The sequence below is a fragment of the Pempheris klunzingeri genome, chromosome 8 (assembly GCF_042242105.1).
Source record: "Pempheris klunzingeri isolate RE-2024b chromosome 8, fPemKlu1.hap1, whole genome shotgun sequence".
Lineage (NCBI taxonomy): Eukaryota > Metazoa > Chordata > Actinopteri > Acropomatiformes > Pempheridae > Pempheris > Pempheris klunzingeri.
The window spans coordinates 7,935,618-7,951,489 of record NC_092019.1 but is presented as its reverse complement, the minus strand read 5'-3'; the positions used below and the strand labels follow the sequence as shown (position 1 = coordinate 7,951,489).

At 43.5% G+C, this 15,872-nt stretch overlaps 1 protein-coding gene across 2 annotated transcripts in view; it reads right to left on the bottom strand.

The window, feature by feature from the left end:
- Positions 1-482: 482 nt before the first annotated feature.
- Positions 483-15,872, bottom strand: part of LOC139205837 (zinc finger protein 516-like) — a 41,560-nt gene continuing 26,170 nt past the window's right edge. The window contains exons 3-6 of one of the 2 annotated variants that reach the window (XM_070836167.1): positions 10,773-12,101; positions 7,494-7,598; positions 5,017-5,087; positions 2,068-2,259 (exon numbers count right to left, since the gene is read on the bottom strand). In XM_070836167.1, the coding sequence (XP_070692268.1) occupies positions 2,200-2,259; positions 5,017-5,087; positions 7,494-7,598; positions 10,773-12,101 (1,565 nt within the window). In that variant the 3' untranslated portion in view covers positions 2,068-2,199. Of the gene's footprint in view, positions 2,260-5,016; positions 5,088-7,493; positions 7,599-10,772; positions 12,102-15,872 lie in introns of both variants that reach the window. The other variant, XM_070836166.1, reaches the window with a different exon arrangement.

Below are 15,872 nucleotides of genomic sequence, written 5' to 3'. Positions count from 1 at the left end.
TCCCTCACTGTCTCTGACCTCCTCACTCTTTCCTCCCAGAACGCAAATCTTCACATCACCGCTCAACAAATTAGACTGAGTGACTGAGAGTTTTGCCTAAAGTCTGCTAAAATGTGCATCTATGGTTGTTTGTTCTGTGGGATGTGGTTAAAAAAAATGATGTGGACATGTTAAACGTCTGTTTCATCTGTTTAACAAACCTGTCAATGTTAAAGCAGAAGTTTGGTACATTTAGGGCAAATTGATCTCATCTTTAGATTTAGATGAGAAGGTTGATGCATGGTTCAAATCTGTCCATTAAATATGGGGCTGCAGCTGTCAGCCGGTTAGTTTAGCTTAGCCTGGAAACTTTCTCAATTTATTTGAGTAATTAGTAGAGGCCTAAATGGGTAAAACTGTAATTTTACAATAAAAGGGAATGGTAGTCAGAAAATATTACATTTTTTATATAGAAGAAGTAAGAAGCCTCCCCTAACTGGTTAAGTATCTTGTGACCCCCACTGGTTTGGTCTGTGCTGCCGTCTTCCTACCAGAGAGACTGGGTTGGTTTTGGTACCGAAGCTTTTGGCTACCTAATGGGTTGAGGAGACCAACATGCTAAAAAGTCAGTGTTGCCCTTTAACAATATGAAACTGAGACGCATCTTTGCTGACTCACACTAGCAGTACCATATTCTCTTTTGCAAGTGTACAGGTTTGAGTTTAATCTGTGTAATCCACATCCTTCCTGTCATTCCCACTGTTCTGGAGTCAGCCTTAACTCAAAGTCAGAAGTGTCAGCGGTGGAAACACTCCCTAATATGAAGGAGTTATGGAGGGAAAGTGCCTCCACTCAGTCCCTTCCTCTTAAATGGACAATAATTGAATGGCCATAAAAATGGTGCGCTCATTTATATTGGCTATTAAAAACGTGCACTCTTTTTAATGAGCACTAAAGCAGACACCCCCATTAGCGTTCCTTCTCTCTCTCTTTAATCCTACCTCTCTCTCTCTCTCTCTCTTTCTCTCTCCTTCTAATCATCAGCTACACAGCCTCGGAGTGGTCACTGCACTCCTATAACATTACACTCTGGAGTGCGGGGAAGTGAGTTTAACACACTTGTGCATGCAGACACGCACACGCAAACACACATACAGATGCAAGTCTTCATCTTCACGACTTAGAACCCAGAGGAAATGAACTTGCAATGTGTCAGTTGACTGTTGATGAATTGCAGAGCATCTTCTCTCTCATCTCTGATGATTGCTGTCCTGAGGAATGAACTCTTATACAGTAAAGCTAAAAAAGGGGAAGGGGAAATGGTGGGTGTGGGGGGGGGGGGGGGGGGGGGGTCAACTACAGCAGCCATGCAATGCCACAGTCCTTGATTAAAACGCTAGCAGTTGCATTCAAGTCCAGTTTTTCCACTTCTTTTCATAAAAACTTTGCTTTTCTTGTAAAGCTGCACTAGGCGACTTCACTTGTTGGTACCTCCAAAATGGCAGCAAGAGGTAACTCTTTGAATTTTTGAACGCTTCTACACTCATAAATCTTTTAAAGTGATGTAAACTACACACACATCTGCTCGTTTTTCCCAACCTTCATACTAAAAAAAGATCAGGAGAAGCAAAAGATCGACCATTGGTGAGTCCAGCTTTCCTGCTGTGGAGACACTTTACATTTCAATCCTCATTTCTTCTGCATGGAGAAAATGTCCCACCTGTGTGCACATCTGACACCTGATTTTCTAACTGCAGAATTTCACCAGAAACTCTTTCTATTAGTAGATAAGAAACTCTCTGCTGCAGCCCCACGCTGTGATTTTAAAATTACCTAGCACAGCTTTAAATATCCTCCGAAAAACGTCCAAAATCTACAAGAGCCCCATCTTTGTTGAAAATTCTTCTAAGGTCATTGAAGGATGATGGGTGGAGAGGAGAGGCTCAAAAAGTCAAGCATGAGTCTTGGGTCCTACTTCCAGTCCTCTGATTCTTTTAGGAACGGTGATGGTGTTTTCAGGTTGTGTGATTCCCTGACTAGTCTGGTCCCAAGTCCAGATCCTGGTCTATACGATGGTCTACTGTTTTTGTCGTTGTTGTGGTGTTGGTGGGTGTTTGGCAGCCAGCACTCCTGGCTCGTCCTGGCTCAGTGACAAGCTCCTTGTGTCTGGGTACTGGCTGTTGTCGAAAGGCATATGGTGGACACTCTGGACGTGCGTCTTTAGGTTCCCTTTCTGAGAGGCTCGGTATGGGCAGAGCTGGCAGCAGAATGGCCTCTCCCCTGAGGAGCACACACACAAGACATACAAAAAAGTTGAAAGGTCAGGAATGCATACACAGGATTTAGAGAGCATGAGCATTTGAGAGAATTTTGAATATACAGGGGATTTAACAAGACACAGCAATGTAAACGACAGGGGAGACTTGCTGCGGGGGGGAACAGAAAAAAAGGGGGGGGGAGAAACAAGCAAACACACAGACAAACATAAACCACGACACATGTTGACATTCAAGTAGAAACAGGGGAACATTTTGCAGGTCAAGAGCAGCAGTCACATTTAATATTTTACACCTAATTTCACTTAAAAACTTCTCTGCTTCTCTATCCTGACCCAGATGGACTAACTCTTCCTTTCTCTTTCCTGCCATCTGGAGAAGAGCGACGCACATCCACTGTCTGAGCAGTCCTACTTTTGTCTCCATATATTTCCCTCAATCACCAGGGCCACCCTATGCCCCCACACACACACTCAAACACACTCCACACACACCCAATACTCTCTCTTCTAATTAGACTGACCTACAATGGCACAGACACCTCGTAAAGTAATAAAAAAATAATAAAAAATAAGCAACACACACCTGAACAAAACAAATGAGATTGCCATTTAATTGCACCTAATTATCATTTTGATAAATGGAAGAGTATCAAAGCGGGAAAACAAATGACTCCCCGTGCCCCTCCCGCACCCATCTCCCTAAAGAAGAAACAAGGAAATATAGCTGTTATCATACATCATCAGAAACACAACAGAGAGAAGGAAAGAGGGGGTTGAGGAAGAGAGAGAGAGAGATAAAAACAAAAAAAGGTATAATTAATCACACAAAAATCTAAAAAAAAAAAAAAACAGGTGGAGAGATGGTGAGGGTGAGACGTGAGAGGAAAGCGAGAACCTCCACGACATCGTCCTGCGAGGAAACATCGCTGACGGAACCGGTGCACTACATTATACTAAAGGTTATCGTCACCGTAAAGCAGCGTCAACACTACATCTAATTGGACCCCTCTGCCGCGCCTGCTCCCATCATTCATAGCGTGCGGTAAATCTGAGTCCATGTGGGTGTGTGAGCGTGTGATGTGTGTGATTAATTAAGATGGAGGCGCGGCGTGTAGAACCCAGCTCCCTCCGAATGTCAAAGCAGAACAGATTTACTCCTCTGTTCTCTCTGCCTCAATGCTTGTCTCCATGACTAACTGAAACTCTTTAAAGACATTAAACAAACTACGGCGAATGTATTAGCAAATCAAAAAAGTTTGTGCTAAAACCCATTCACGCTCGCCACCACGGTGGTGATCCTCAACATTCTTTGTTCTTGTTTCTGACAGGGACAACTAACAACTAACAATGGTTGCTTAAAACCAAAATCCAAAACCAAAAGATATTCAACTTACTATCATATAATAGGAGCTGAAATTAGTCAATTGCTTGAAAAGTGACTTAAATTATGAATGGACTGCCAAAATAGTTGCCAATAATTTTTCAGTCTGTTAACTTATTCATCTATCAACTAACTGTCTTAGCACTTGTCTGAACCTTTGATTGTAGGTGCTTCACTTTTGTCACTGTGCTTCCTAGAAGGTTAATTGTTGATGAGGTCTGAGCTCTTCCATGGAGCTGTTAAGCCTCGTGCATTCACCCTACATGCAGACACATCAGCTGAAACACAACGCAGCCTGCACATCAACTGTCACTAGAAATTTGAATTTAAAAATTTAGAAATTTTAATTGAAGGTTAAACTTTGTCCTGTTTTATCTCCCTGCATTGCAGCGACGCCAACATTGAAATAAACATAACTATTATTAACTTGACAGTTGAATGCTCTGACTGCAGTTTGCGGTACAGTGCAGCTGTAAATGGACTTCTTCAGACGTGCAACTCCAGCGGAGGAACTCGAGGATTTTCAATATGAAAAAATCCTACTAACACCAACACTGTTGTGTGGTCTGTGTATTTGGGATATGTGTTGTTAGATATCCGATGAGACTGTGGGTAAAATTCCTCTGGCTTAGCTACGTGGTCATTTAAGTGAATTAATTTAGATTTTGTTGAAATGTTTTTGTAAACTGGTTACATGATGAATTTATGTCATGTTATATCAATCTGTAACTGAAAGAGGCAAATATAACAGGGAAACAAACTCAAAATGTGCTGTGGAGCCTGTGAACCCTAAATTGTCCCTTGACACTGTTACACCTTTGATTTGATCTATTTATCTATCTAAAAGTGTAAATTCAGTGCAGGCAAAGACAAAGCCACACTTGTTTAATACAAGGAATCTGTATTGGAAGATTTAACAATTTGGCGAGAAAAAGGCGAAATCTGTGTTCAGTACCGACGGTGAAAAATTAACAACTTAAGAAGTACAAAAACTACAGATTGTGCTCCTGACTGAAAAAAAAAACGTATGTGCATCATGTTGCTCCATTAATCAAAGAATAATTAACCCTTCGAGAGTAATTAAAACATAAAAGTCAACTGAAGCTTTTCAAAGAGACAGCTGTGACATGTACACTGGATACACACGCTAATGTCAGGTGTGATCCAATGGCATGTGAGAATGCTAGGTGTTAATGCCAGGTGCAGAGGGTGCCACATGTGACTGTTACACATGGAAAGAAAAAAAAAAAAAAAACACTCACGAAAGGATGAGGGTGCGGGGTTGACACAGACACACAAATGCGGCGGTGAGACAATAATAATAAGAAACATGCAAAAGCGATGAGGGAGCCCAGTGGTTAGCCATCGTGCCACATACTTGTTTGGGAGCTTCAGAAGCGGTGGTGTGAGCGTCAGTACCTCTGTGGAGTCCGTTAAAATCATACCCAACTGTGGGGGGAGAAGGAGGATTGAGGGGGAAGGAGGAGGAGGAGGTGGAGGAGGAGGAGGAGGAGGAGGAGGAGGAAGGGGGAGGAGGGCATTCGGTTAAAAGCTCTACCAGATCCACATAAGCATTTTTTTTTTTCCCCCACCACCACCCGCACACAGTCGCGTTTGCCACCAGCACCCTTACTAATAGAGGGGAGCTGGCAGTGATGATGATGGTGATGATGGTGGTGATGATGGTGATGGAACCTGGTGGAGGCAAGTCAGTGATTTAATATGACGCATGTTAATAGAGGCCTTGGGGTGGCTGGCCTTTTCTGCGTGTGCACGTCCATGCTGAAGACAACCGTCGGTGACAACATTAATTACAGCCCCGGCGAGTGTTTACAGACCCAGTGCATGGGCGTGTGTGTGTGTGTGTGTGTGTGTGTGTTAATGCCGCATGTGTGTGTGTGTTTACAATACGGCTTGGGGGGAAGCTGAGCGCTGCATCACTTACCATTTGGCCTCTGTCACTTAGAATCACTGGCTGTGCCACATATCATTCACACTCTCTATAAAGAAGCTACTTATCCCACTGTCTACTGTGATCACTGCCAGCCCAACTGATGGACATGACAGGACAGGAGAGGGAAGAGGAGGAGGAGGGAGGTAGAAGTGAAGAGGGAGTAAGGTGGACAGAGAGGAGAGGAGAGAGGAAATAGGTAGAGAAGGGAAGTAAAGGTGAGAGAAAACAATAGAGGGAAGGAAAGAAGAAATGAGAGAGGAAGGAAAAGAGGCAGGGGAGAGGGGGAAAAGGTGAGATGAGAAGAAAAGAAAGAGGAAAAGGAGAGAGGAAAAGGTCAGACAACAGGAGACAATACATGAAATGAAAGAGGACAAAGAGAGGAGAAAGGGTGACATGAGAGGGAACAAGAGGGGGGAAAGGAAGACGACGGGAGGTAGGAAGGGTTGAAATAAGAGGAAACAAGAGAAGAGAGGGAAGAGGAAGAGGAGGGAAGGGAAGGATAGGAAAGGCACTAAAGAAAAGTAAACTGGAAAAGGGAGAAAGTCGAGGAAAAGGCAGAATTTCTACATCAAGCTGTTTAGTGAATGGCACTGGGGCGCATGCAAATGGATTCATAAGGTTGGCGTGGACAAATGCTGGTCTGCCTCATTAGAATGCGCAATTCCATCTCTCTAATTGACATGTGATTAATAATGTATACAATTTGTCACAGGTCAGTATCCGGAGCAAATCATGTTTCAGTTTAAAAAATAGAGACAGCTGCCCAGCCCAGGGCGGAGATAGACTCACAGACTGGCTGTCACACTCAACTGAACAAAAAGATCTGTTTTGATTTATTTTGGAGAACGCGGGAACGAACGCGGCGGACGTATGGAGAGTCAGATGATGAAATAGTGTTGAGAATGTGCAGCCCCGTGCATACATTCTCTATATCTCATGTGAGTGTTTTCTGGGTGGATAAATAGCCGCGAGGGTGACGATGTGCGAGCACACGTGGAATGAGTGACTGTTGAAGGAGTGGCCAAAAAACTGGCAGCATCTTAACGAGTAGTTAAAAAGGTAGTTCTACAGGTTGAAGCAGGATGTAGGACTTTCTTTCCACTGTGTATGCCAAATTGTCCTGTTCTTCTTTGTTGAGGTTGTTTGTCTATGTCTGTCTTATCTTTCTCTTTAAAATAACAATTTTTGAGACTTGCAGCATGATTACCAACTTCTTTTTTCATCCTAAACCTCCTTTAGTAACTGCATAGGACTGTAAAACTCATGTTAGAGCTTATTATTGTCAGACATCTTTAACCTCTTTGTTTTGTTTGGAAGGGCCCTTTAAATGGCATACAAACACATACCTACATTGTTTTATCACCTTGGTACTTCATGACTTTTCCGAATTTTTAGAGAATTACTTCTACACGATTTCGAAAGTATGAACAAATCTAGCCCATATAATGTAAATGCCCACATCTATGTAAAATCTTTTCTTATTCGGTGTAAGGCCAAAGATTCATGCTTATTTTTGTATTTTGCTTCCTTAATCAAATGTGCAAGCTCAGCATGTGGTAAAAGGGAATGGTTATCACTTATACAACTTAATACTTATCAACACATTGGGTTTAAAATAAAATAAAATCATATTCAAAGGGAAAATTGTTAATCTAGCAATTATTATCATTATTTTTTACACACACAGCGATGGAGTTTGTCGGACCAAGAAGGAGGAAGTAAAGCCAACAAAGCACGAGTGTTAAATGCTGGTAATGTTTATATTTGTTATTTAGCTGATTTAAAAGTGCTTTTTCATGAGATGTTTCCATCATTTTGTTGAGCCGTTGCAAGTACGGCACATGTGCATGTGCAATCTGTTTTCCTTTGAGTGTGTTTGTGTGTCTTAAAGCTGTATTTACCTGTATGGGATCTCATATGAGTGCGCAGGTGGCTGGGCTGACTGAAACTCTTCCCACACTCATGACAGAAATACTGTCCCTGTCGCATGAGAGACCTCAGCATCCCTGCTCACACACACACACACACGCACACACGCACACACATACAGGAAAGAGAAACATACAATTAAACAAAGCACTTTAGAGCAAATCAAGGTTTCACATAATTTTACACAACAAAAGACAACTCACAGTTTCAAATGTTTTAACAAGGCTTTTTCTTAAAAAAAAAAAAAAAAAAGGAAGGTAAATGTTGACATAAAAAGGCCAGTGTGTCCTGAGATTACATCTGCTTTGAATTCCCATGTGACATCTCACGTGTGACTTTTTCTTAGGAGAACAGTGGAAAAGGTGGACATCAGCATCAGGTTATTCTAAGGCAGAAGACATTTTCGCGTGAGAGTGTTTGCAGAGATTGAATGAAGACGTAAAGGTCAGTAATGGGCAGTAAGTGAGTGGGTGTACATGAGCACAGAGCCTGGCTGGAGCGGTGGAGGTAGGTAGCGTCAGTAGTGGACTCGCGCAGGCATCATTAGTATGTCTAATGTGTCATTATGAGCGGCTACCTCCAGGGGCTGGACTGCAGCTGTCACACAGCATCATCTCAGAGGCTGACAGCCAGACACACACAGCACACACACACACCGCATAAATTACAGGCAATTAAAACGCCCCGGCTGTGATGTGCCCGCTCCGCTGCCCGTGTGTCACATGTCAGGTGTGTGTGTCTGCATGTGTATGTGTTTAAAGAGTTGTATCTATGTGTGTTTGGTCCAAGGGAGGAAAGTGAGGCACAGGCTGTGGCTACCTTGACACACACATATACAAGCACACACAATGACACAACAACTCTACATGCACAAGTCAGCTAGTCTTTACATATTAATGGCCTTTAATGGCCAAAAGAAGAAACTTGTTGAATTTCAAAACTCATAAATCTGAGTCAGATTCTTAGTCAACTTTCTTGCCCTGTCAGTACGTACAAAAAACTTTACGCTTGCTTGGCAGTGTTCATATCTGATACAACAACTGAATTAAGGCAAACTGGATGAATGTAATATAGTATTTAATAATATTATTGCAACGCTTCACTGAACTTATTCTAAGAACAACTGGTTGATATTTAAAACCTCCTCAGTTTTACTGAACGACACACCTTGCACTTCCTGTTCCACTGCTATGTGATACATATCCTAACAAGAGTCTAATTGTATTATTTGCAGGTGACAACTTTTTTAATAGATCCCGAAAATCAGCCAGGCCCATATATCTGCTGATATCTGTTTATTTTAGATATATTGGCCAATAAGAAATGAGAAATTGCAGAAGAGAAATGTCATATTAGGTCAAGATCGAGTGTTACTGTCAAGTGTTACTCTTACATAGTTTGCCGACAATGAAAAATTTCAACCAATATATCCTGATCAGATATTCTTTAAGTCGCAAATATCTATTTCAGTAACTCAAGAAAAAAAAGAAATCCTGGATTTCCCGGAAATCCTGCAACTTCTAACTCAGCATGGTTACTGAGAGGTCTGAAACTATAATGAGGAAGAAAAAACTATAATTTTGGTAACTATGTAATAAGGATCTGTCAGTCATGTAAGGATCTTTGTGTGGTGCATGTAGCCATGGCGACAGCAGTAAGAGGAATAAGCATTTAAAGTTAGTTGGATCCATTTGACGACATCGTGACCACTACACACACACACACACACACACACACACACACACTCATGCACACAAACACATACACATGCACTCCCGCGACCTCTCTTGCTGACAGATAACAGGCCTGGGGGTTTGGGGGTACTTTCGGTGAGGGGGACGCTTACCGCACAAACCCCCAGCAGACACATCAACCCCCCAAGCATTGAGGCCGGTATATACCTGGGCAGAGCCCAACAGTTGTGTGTATGCTCATCTGTGTGTATGTGTGTGTGTGTGGCAAATGAGGGGGGTGAGGGGTGTTGGAGGGACACAGCAGGACAAGGAGGACAGGGAGGCAGAGGAGGTGACAGAGAGTGTCTCTGGCAGCCCGACTGCTGGCCTCTGGATACTCTACTTCTACTCTGGGCCGCCAGCCCTTCTCACTGATGCACTAATGAAAGACAAGACAGAGCTGGACGGAAAACACAAGCAGACACACACACTCACACATATTACAGAGGGAAACGGGAGAAAGACTCAGTTGCTCAAAAAAGGTCACTTTATAGCATGTGACTCAAAGGGCTAAGGCGGATCGTGACGATATGCGCCTGGACGGGTGACAGCGATGTCATGCGTCTGCTCTGGGGCTGTTGTCTTTGACCCCTGGCTCCATACAGCCCCACTTGACCTTAGAGACACAACTGAAAATGGGCAAATAATGCGGATGTTCAGTAATGACCATTTCCAAAGCAGCTGGTGGGGTAATTATTCTGTCTCATCTCTCTCTTTGCCTCTTATGTTCCCTCTCTCTCTGTTTTGCCTCACTCCATTCGCATCTGTGCGAGTCTCTCGTCAGGCAGAGCCGTGACCTAAACAGTTTGTGACAGCTTTCTGGGAGAGTGGAGCTGGAGACTAGGCATGCCTCGCAGACCTGAGAGTAGCAAAGGTTCTCTCACGTCTTTCACGGTACAAAAAAAAAAAAAACACACACACACACACACATATTCATTTTGCATCTAAAAACCCAAGCACATATGGACCCACATGCTGCCCCAGATATGGCCTTTAATCATATCTCACAAACATGCAAGCACACATGTTCATGCCAATTTGATGGATCTCCTCTTCATTATTCAAAACCTTGTCAGAATTGAGCAAAACGTGTGTCTGTCAATAACTTTCTGCCAGATGGCGAGTTAGCGTGATAGAGAATACGAGAGTCAGTGTGTGTTAGAGAGTGTAAATATGTATAACTGACTGAATGTGGTTAAGTCTGGATCTATGTGACTCTGGGTGTCTTTTCCTGGTTTAACCTGTCAAGTTTAGCCAATTTCACTCATGACAGCTCTAAACACGATGCTTAGTCACAGGAAAACATTTCTCCTCAACTCCTGACATTTAATATTTTCTCCAAAGCAAAGATCCTCTGGCCATTTTGCTTGTGAGCTGATGATAAGACTTTCTCCGACAGAGCAGATGGTATTACATGGACTTAAATTTTAAAAAAAAACAAACAATATAGAATTTTGTTACATCAAAATAGATATATTTAACAAATAAACAAGCTGTCAGTCAAAAAATGCTCCATACCTGTGGGATCCAGCAGGGCATTGGCGGCGCCCCAGCGGTGATAGAGGGTGGCCAATTCATGGGGGCTGTAGTTTTTGAGGAAGCTGAGGATGTCAGTTGGCATCTCTGGTGTCTCTGCGATTGGCTCCTGCTTCAGATCTCCACGGCCGTCTGAAGGCAAAGAAGAGGAGGAGCTGGAGGAGGAGGAACTCAGCAGAGTGCCTCCATGGGCCTGGGAGGCTCCGTAGTTGTGTCCTGCTGTGGAGCTATGGGTAATGGTCGTGGGCCTGGTGGCGTTAGCCCGGCCTTGGCTATGGGAGTTGGGAAGCGGCTGATGAGGGGAACCCCTAGCTCGGCTGTACTCTGCTAGGCCATGTTTGCTGGACAGCATGAAGCCCAGGCCCTCCTGAGGCATCAAGTAGCGGTCAGCAATCCGGGATGCTGTAGTAGAGCTGGGGCTTGGGGCTGTGGGACGTGAGGGGGCACCAGTGCTCTTCTCCAAGGAGCTGGAAGAAGATGATGAGCCTCCCCGAGGGTAAATATCCACTTTGGGTCTGAAGCGAGACTGATGACTCTTTTCCTCAGTGTGTCTGACGCTGCTGCTGGTGCTGCTGCTTGGCCGAACGGGGACTCTCCCAGCTTGGGTGGCCGAGGTGGATGAGGAGCCCCTGGAGAACGAGGAGGAGGGGGTGGAGGAGGATGAGGATGAGGATGGCGTGGCTGCATGACTGGATGGCCTGCTCTTTTTTAGCACCTCACTGGAGTAGGTTGGGGGCCGTGTGCGTTGGGAACGCATTAGTGGAGGCAGCGGTGGGCACTCCTTTCCCTCCAGGACTGGTGGGGGACCAGTGCGTCTCCTGGAGGATAAGTTGTCCCTGGAGCCCTTGGAGCTGTTTTTCAGGGCCCATTTAGGAGCAAGATTGGAGCTACTGCTGTTGATGCGGTGAGCCACAGTCTGGTGCATCCAGAGCACCTCGGGGTAGCGGGTAGAGTGAGAACAGAAGGAGCATTTGTGGCTAGGGAGGCTCTTCCTGTCCAGGTTTAGGGAAGTGATGCCCCTGCAGCCCTCAGCTCTCACACATAGATCCACAGGAGTCATACTGGGATCAAGCGGTGAGGATCGAGCTGAAAGGTAAGCAGGAGGGGATGAGTCGTTCAGCCCCTGAAGAAGAGCTTTCTTCAGCTTGGGATAACCACTGGGGGTGCCTCTGTCCGAGCTGGAGCTGGGGCTGGGAATAGGGTTGGGTCTGTCTTCGGGGACAGCCGGGTGTTGGACACGAACATGAGTCGAATAGGTCTTCAGCTCTGTGGTGACAAAGTTACAAAGGCTGCAGATGTAAGGCTTCTCATCTGTAGGGAAAGAGAATGACAACAGAAAGGTCACTGGCTGCACAGGAATACATCTGGATCATTCTCCTCTCTACTACCAACTATTAGTCTGAGCTCATTACCACAGTTCACTGTGCCAGAGTCACTTTGCTCCATCCAGATGTAGTTTTGGTGAACAGCCACCAGGCTGCAGTATTGGCCAGTATTCCCATAGCTCCTCTTTTTATTTCACACGTGAACGTATCCTGAAGTAAAACTATTACTTCTACAGTCAAAGGCTACTAAACATACCAACACGTATGGCCATGTCACCCTTAGATAATGTTTCAAGGAGTCTGGTTTTAGTTCAAATCCACTAATTGATACATAGTGACCCAGTATATCGATGCATACCCTCACCACCTACATAAAGTATTCATGCTCAACTGCTTGTTAATACAAATATCAATCAGCTAATTAAATGGCAGCTATTCAGTTCTTCAAGACATGTAGACGTGGTCAAGACAACCTTGGTTCTTGGTGTCAGATGGGCTGGTTTGAATATTTCAGAAGCTGTTTTTCTACTGGGTTTTTGCGCACGCACCATCTCTAAGGTTTGCACAGAATGATTCAAAAAAGAGAAAATACTAAATTGGAAATACCACAATGGCCAGACTGGTACGAGTTACTGGCAACAGTAACTCAAATAACCACTTGTTACAACTGAAGTATGGAGAAGGGTATCCCTGAATGCAGGTCGAACCTTGAACCAGATGGTCTAAGGCAGCAGAAGACCACACCAGAAACTTTATTAGGTTACTCTGATAGTGAGTGTGGAGCAGTTTTGGAAAAGTTATCATGCACAGCTGGTAAAATTGTGTCAGAGGGGTATTAATTAACCTCTTTGATACTTATAATCCATGTGGTGAGACACGGTTATACCATAGTAGCAAACATTACCATGTAGTTGAATGAACCTTTTTGACACATCAAACAAATGAGATATTATCAAACTTATTAAGTTGGTTTATTTATTGCAGGCTCTTTTACTGGGATTGCATTGGGTTGATATTGTATTGAGTCGGTGCTGCCGATTCCTGATGTGCAGCTCTATAGATCCCCCACAAGATGGCGTTTGTGACCTGTTTGTCTTTACAGGGGAATTCTATTGTTGTCACTGTAAAACTCTCCCACAGTGTTCAATTTCAGGAATGAAGAGAAGAAGAATAAAAACAAATATAGGAATTATACTAAAGGAATAGTTATTTTTACAGAGGCTATAGAAGGTTATTAAACACAAAGTTGTCATTTTTCTGAAGATAAAATGAAATGCAGGCTCTTATGATCTTGCAGATCAGGTTCTGTTAGTAGCACATTATGGTCCTCTCCACTACCCCTCCTTACTTTCACAATACCGCCATCATCTGCTTTTTATTTGCCTTCCTGTTGGCAACGCTAGAAACACACACAGCTCAGACTCTGCCAAGGTGAAGCCCCAGGGCTGGGCAGCTCAGTAGGGAGGGTGGTTTGACTGATCTGTCCTGTTCATCAGGCTAATATTGGTCTTTTATTAATCAGCTATTGGCCAGGCAGAGCCATGTGAAGTCAGTGATAGATGCTCTGATTGTCTGAAGTAAGTATCAGTCCAATCCTGAGTCAGACTTACTTGTCAGTCTTGCATATTCACACATGCACACACGTGTAAAAACACACACCAAAAAGCACACACCCTGCCCAGAGGGAGTAAAAGAGTAAAGCAATTACGACTGAGTGTGCCATAGTGCTGATGGTCTGTCCCTGCAGTAACTCCTGTCTTGTAACGGGAGGTGTAAACAACATACAGCATATATCCTAAGAACAAACACCGCAACAATCTCAAACTATCAGTCACATTTGTGTGTTCAAAAGAATGCACAGATGTCAGCTCTCACCAGGAGTGAGACTGAACTGAAGAAGGCACACAGCTGTGTGCATGTGTTTTTATTCCTTTTAATGCTTACACACATAATTACCACCAAGGAAATGTTTCATCTATAACTAATTATAACTAAAAGCCTGTCTTGTTGGTATGCGCGTGCACACTGTCACTTCTCATTTACATTCCCAAAAAGTAGCTTAATGGCTGTAAGGGACATCGCAGTGTTTGCGACTAGAGTGTCCTCTGAGTGTCTCTTTCCCCATTGCCTGCATCCCTCTCCATCGGGAGGTGACTCTATAAATAACCAATCCCTCAGACATCAGGCAGCCTGGCTGGCTCAATGGTAAGAAGAGTGGATGAGAGACAGTGGAAGTGTCACAGGAGGTAACCTTAGAGATTAGGAGAGAGTCAGAGGGGACGGGGAGGAGAGGCATCGAGAGAAAAGATGGGCGGACGGACAGAGGCCTTAACACCTTACAAGAATATTCTGATGGTTAATGCTGAATTCTTATAATGTTTTATAATTTTGGGCTTTGTCACAAATGCTAATACATTTAATCAAATTCCATCACACTTTTACCATGTGTCTTGCTGTTGGAGGTTTTGTATCTGCTATATTATAGACATTTGTCTGTATTGTATTTACTGAGCTAAAAAGATTTGCAGATGCAATTCCTGAAACTAGACTCCAGGATGCCAATGATTACTAAACAGTACATAAAGGAATTAAACCGTGCCTTGGTGGTGTTTCACAACTAATAATTAGTTGTTATATAATCTACAACATCAGTGAACAGCGCAAGGAAACATGCAGACAGATTTCCATGGCAAAGACATAAAAAGGAGAGCAAAAAGACATATTCACACACAGATAAGGGGGGTGAGGGGAGTTTCCTGAGACAGGAAGAGCTGAAATAGCACACAGCTCGATCAGGCCTGAAGAAATGTTGCTGCTATTTTTGAATGTCTACTAACAGGGAGAAATGAAAGCAATCACGCCGATTCCTAGCCATCCACTATACTTAACTGTCCAAGTAGCTTTCAGTGGGTTTGAAAGTTAAAAGACAAAGGTGAGCGAAAAACTGAAGCACCACATACACATGATATGAATTCTTCCTTTACCATATTTCTGTCCTGGTTATGGGTGTTTTGCCCTTGCATGGCTACCTTTTCTTTTCTTGCTCTGCAGTGTTTATTGGTTGTGGAGGTGAAAAAATGATAGGCATTCCAAAAATTCCCTCTCCTCTACTGACATGCCAATGAAAGGCACAAAGTTTCACTGAACTGTTATCTTTATTGCTCTGTGATACAAAATAATTGCACTGTTGTAAAGAGCATGTTCGGTTCAATGTGCAGTTAAAGTTTATAGAACATATTTGATAGTATTTTTGTGCAGCACCCTATAAAAGAGCGGAAGTCGGATGTCATTTTGACTGTTTGCCACATGGTGGCTCCAGTTTCCACTGCATGGAGGCTGATGAGCAGAGGAGCTGCACCTACACAAAGCACGTTTCATCAACAGATGTTTACTACACTTTGACAGAGTCAGAGGCCTTGAATGGGAGACTTTTAAAGGGCTGCAGTCACTTCTGTCACTACAAGTCCTACAGAGCGTGTTTCTATTTGTGAGCTTAGGTGTATACCGTTCATTTAGTCTACTTGTACTTCCGTTTCCTGTTGTTTCATGCTATAAATCAAGGCAGTGTTTTAAAAGGACAAATAGAATGCTGACTTGCCATACTTTGTCATAGTTGAGTTGGTGGTCACAAGCAATGACCGAAACAGCAACAAAGGAATTGTCACCACTTTGACCTCAGATTTTTGCTGTTTTACTGTTAAAAAAACCCTCAATACTCCAGGTCCCATGATCAGGATGCTATAATTCTAACTTCTGC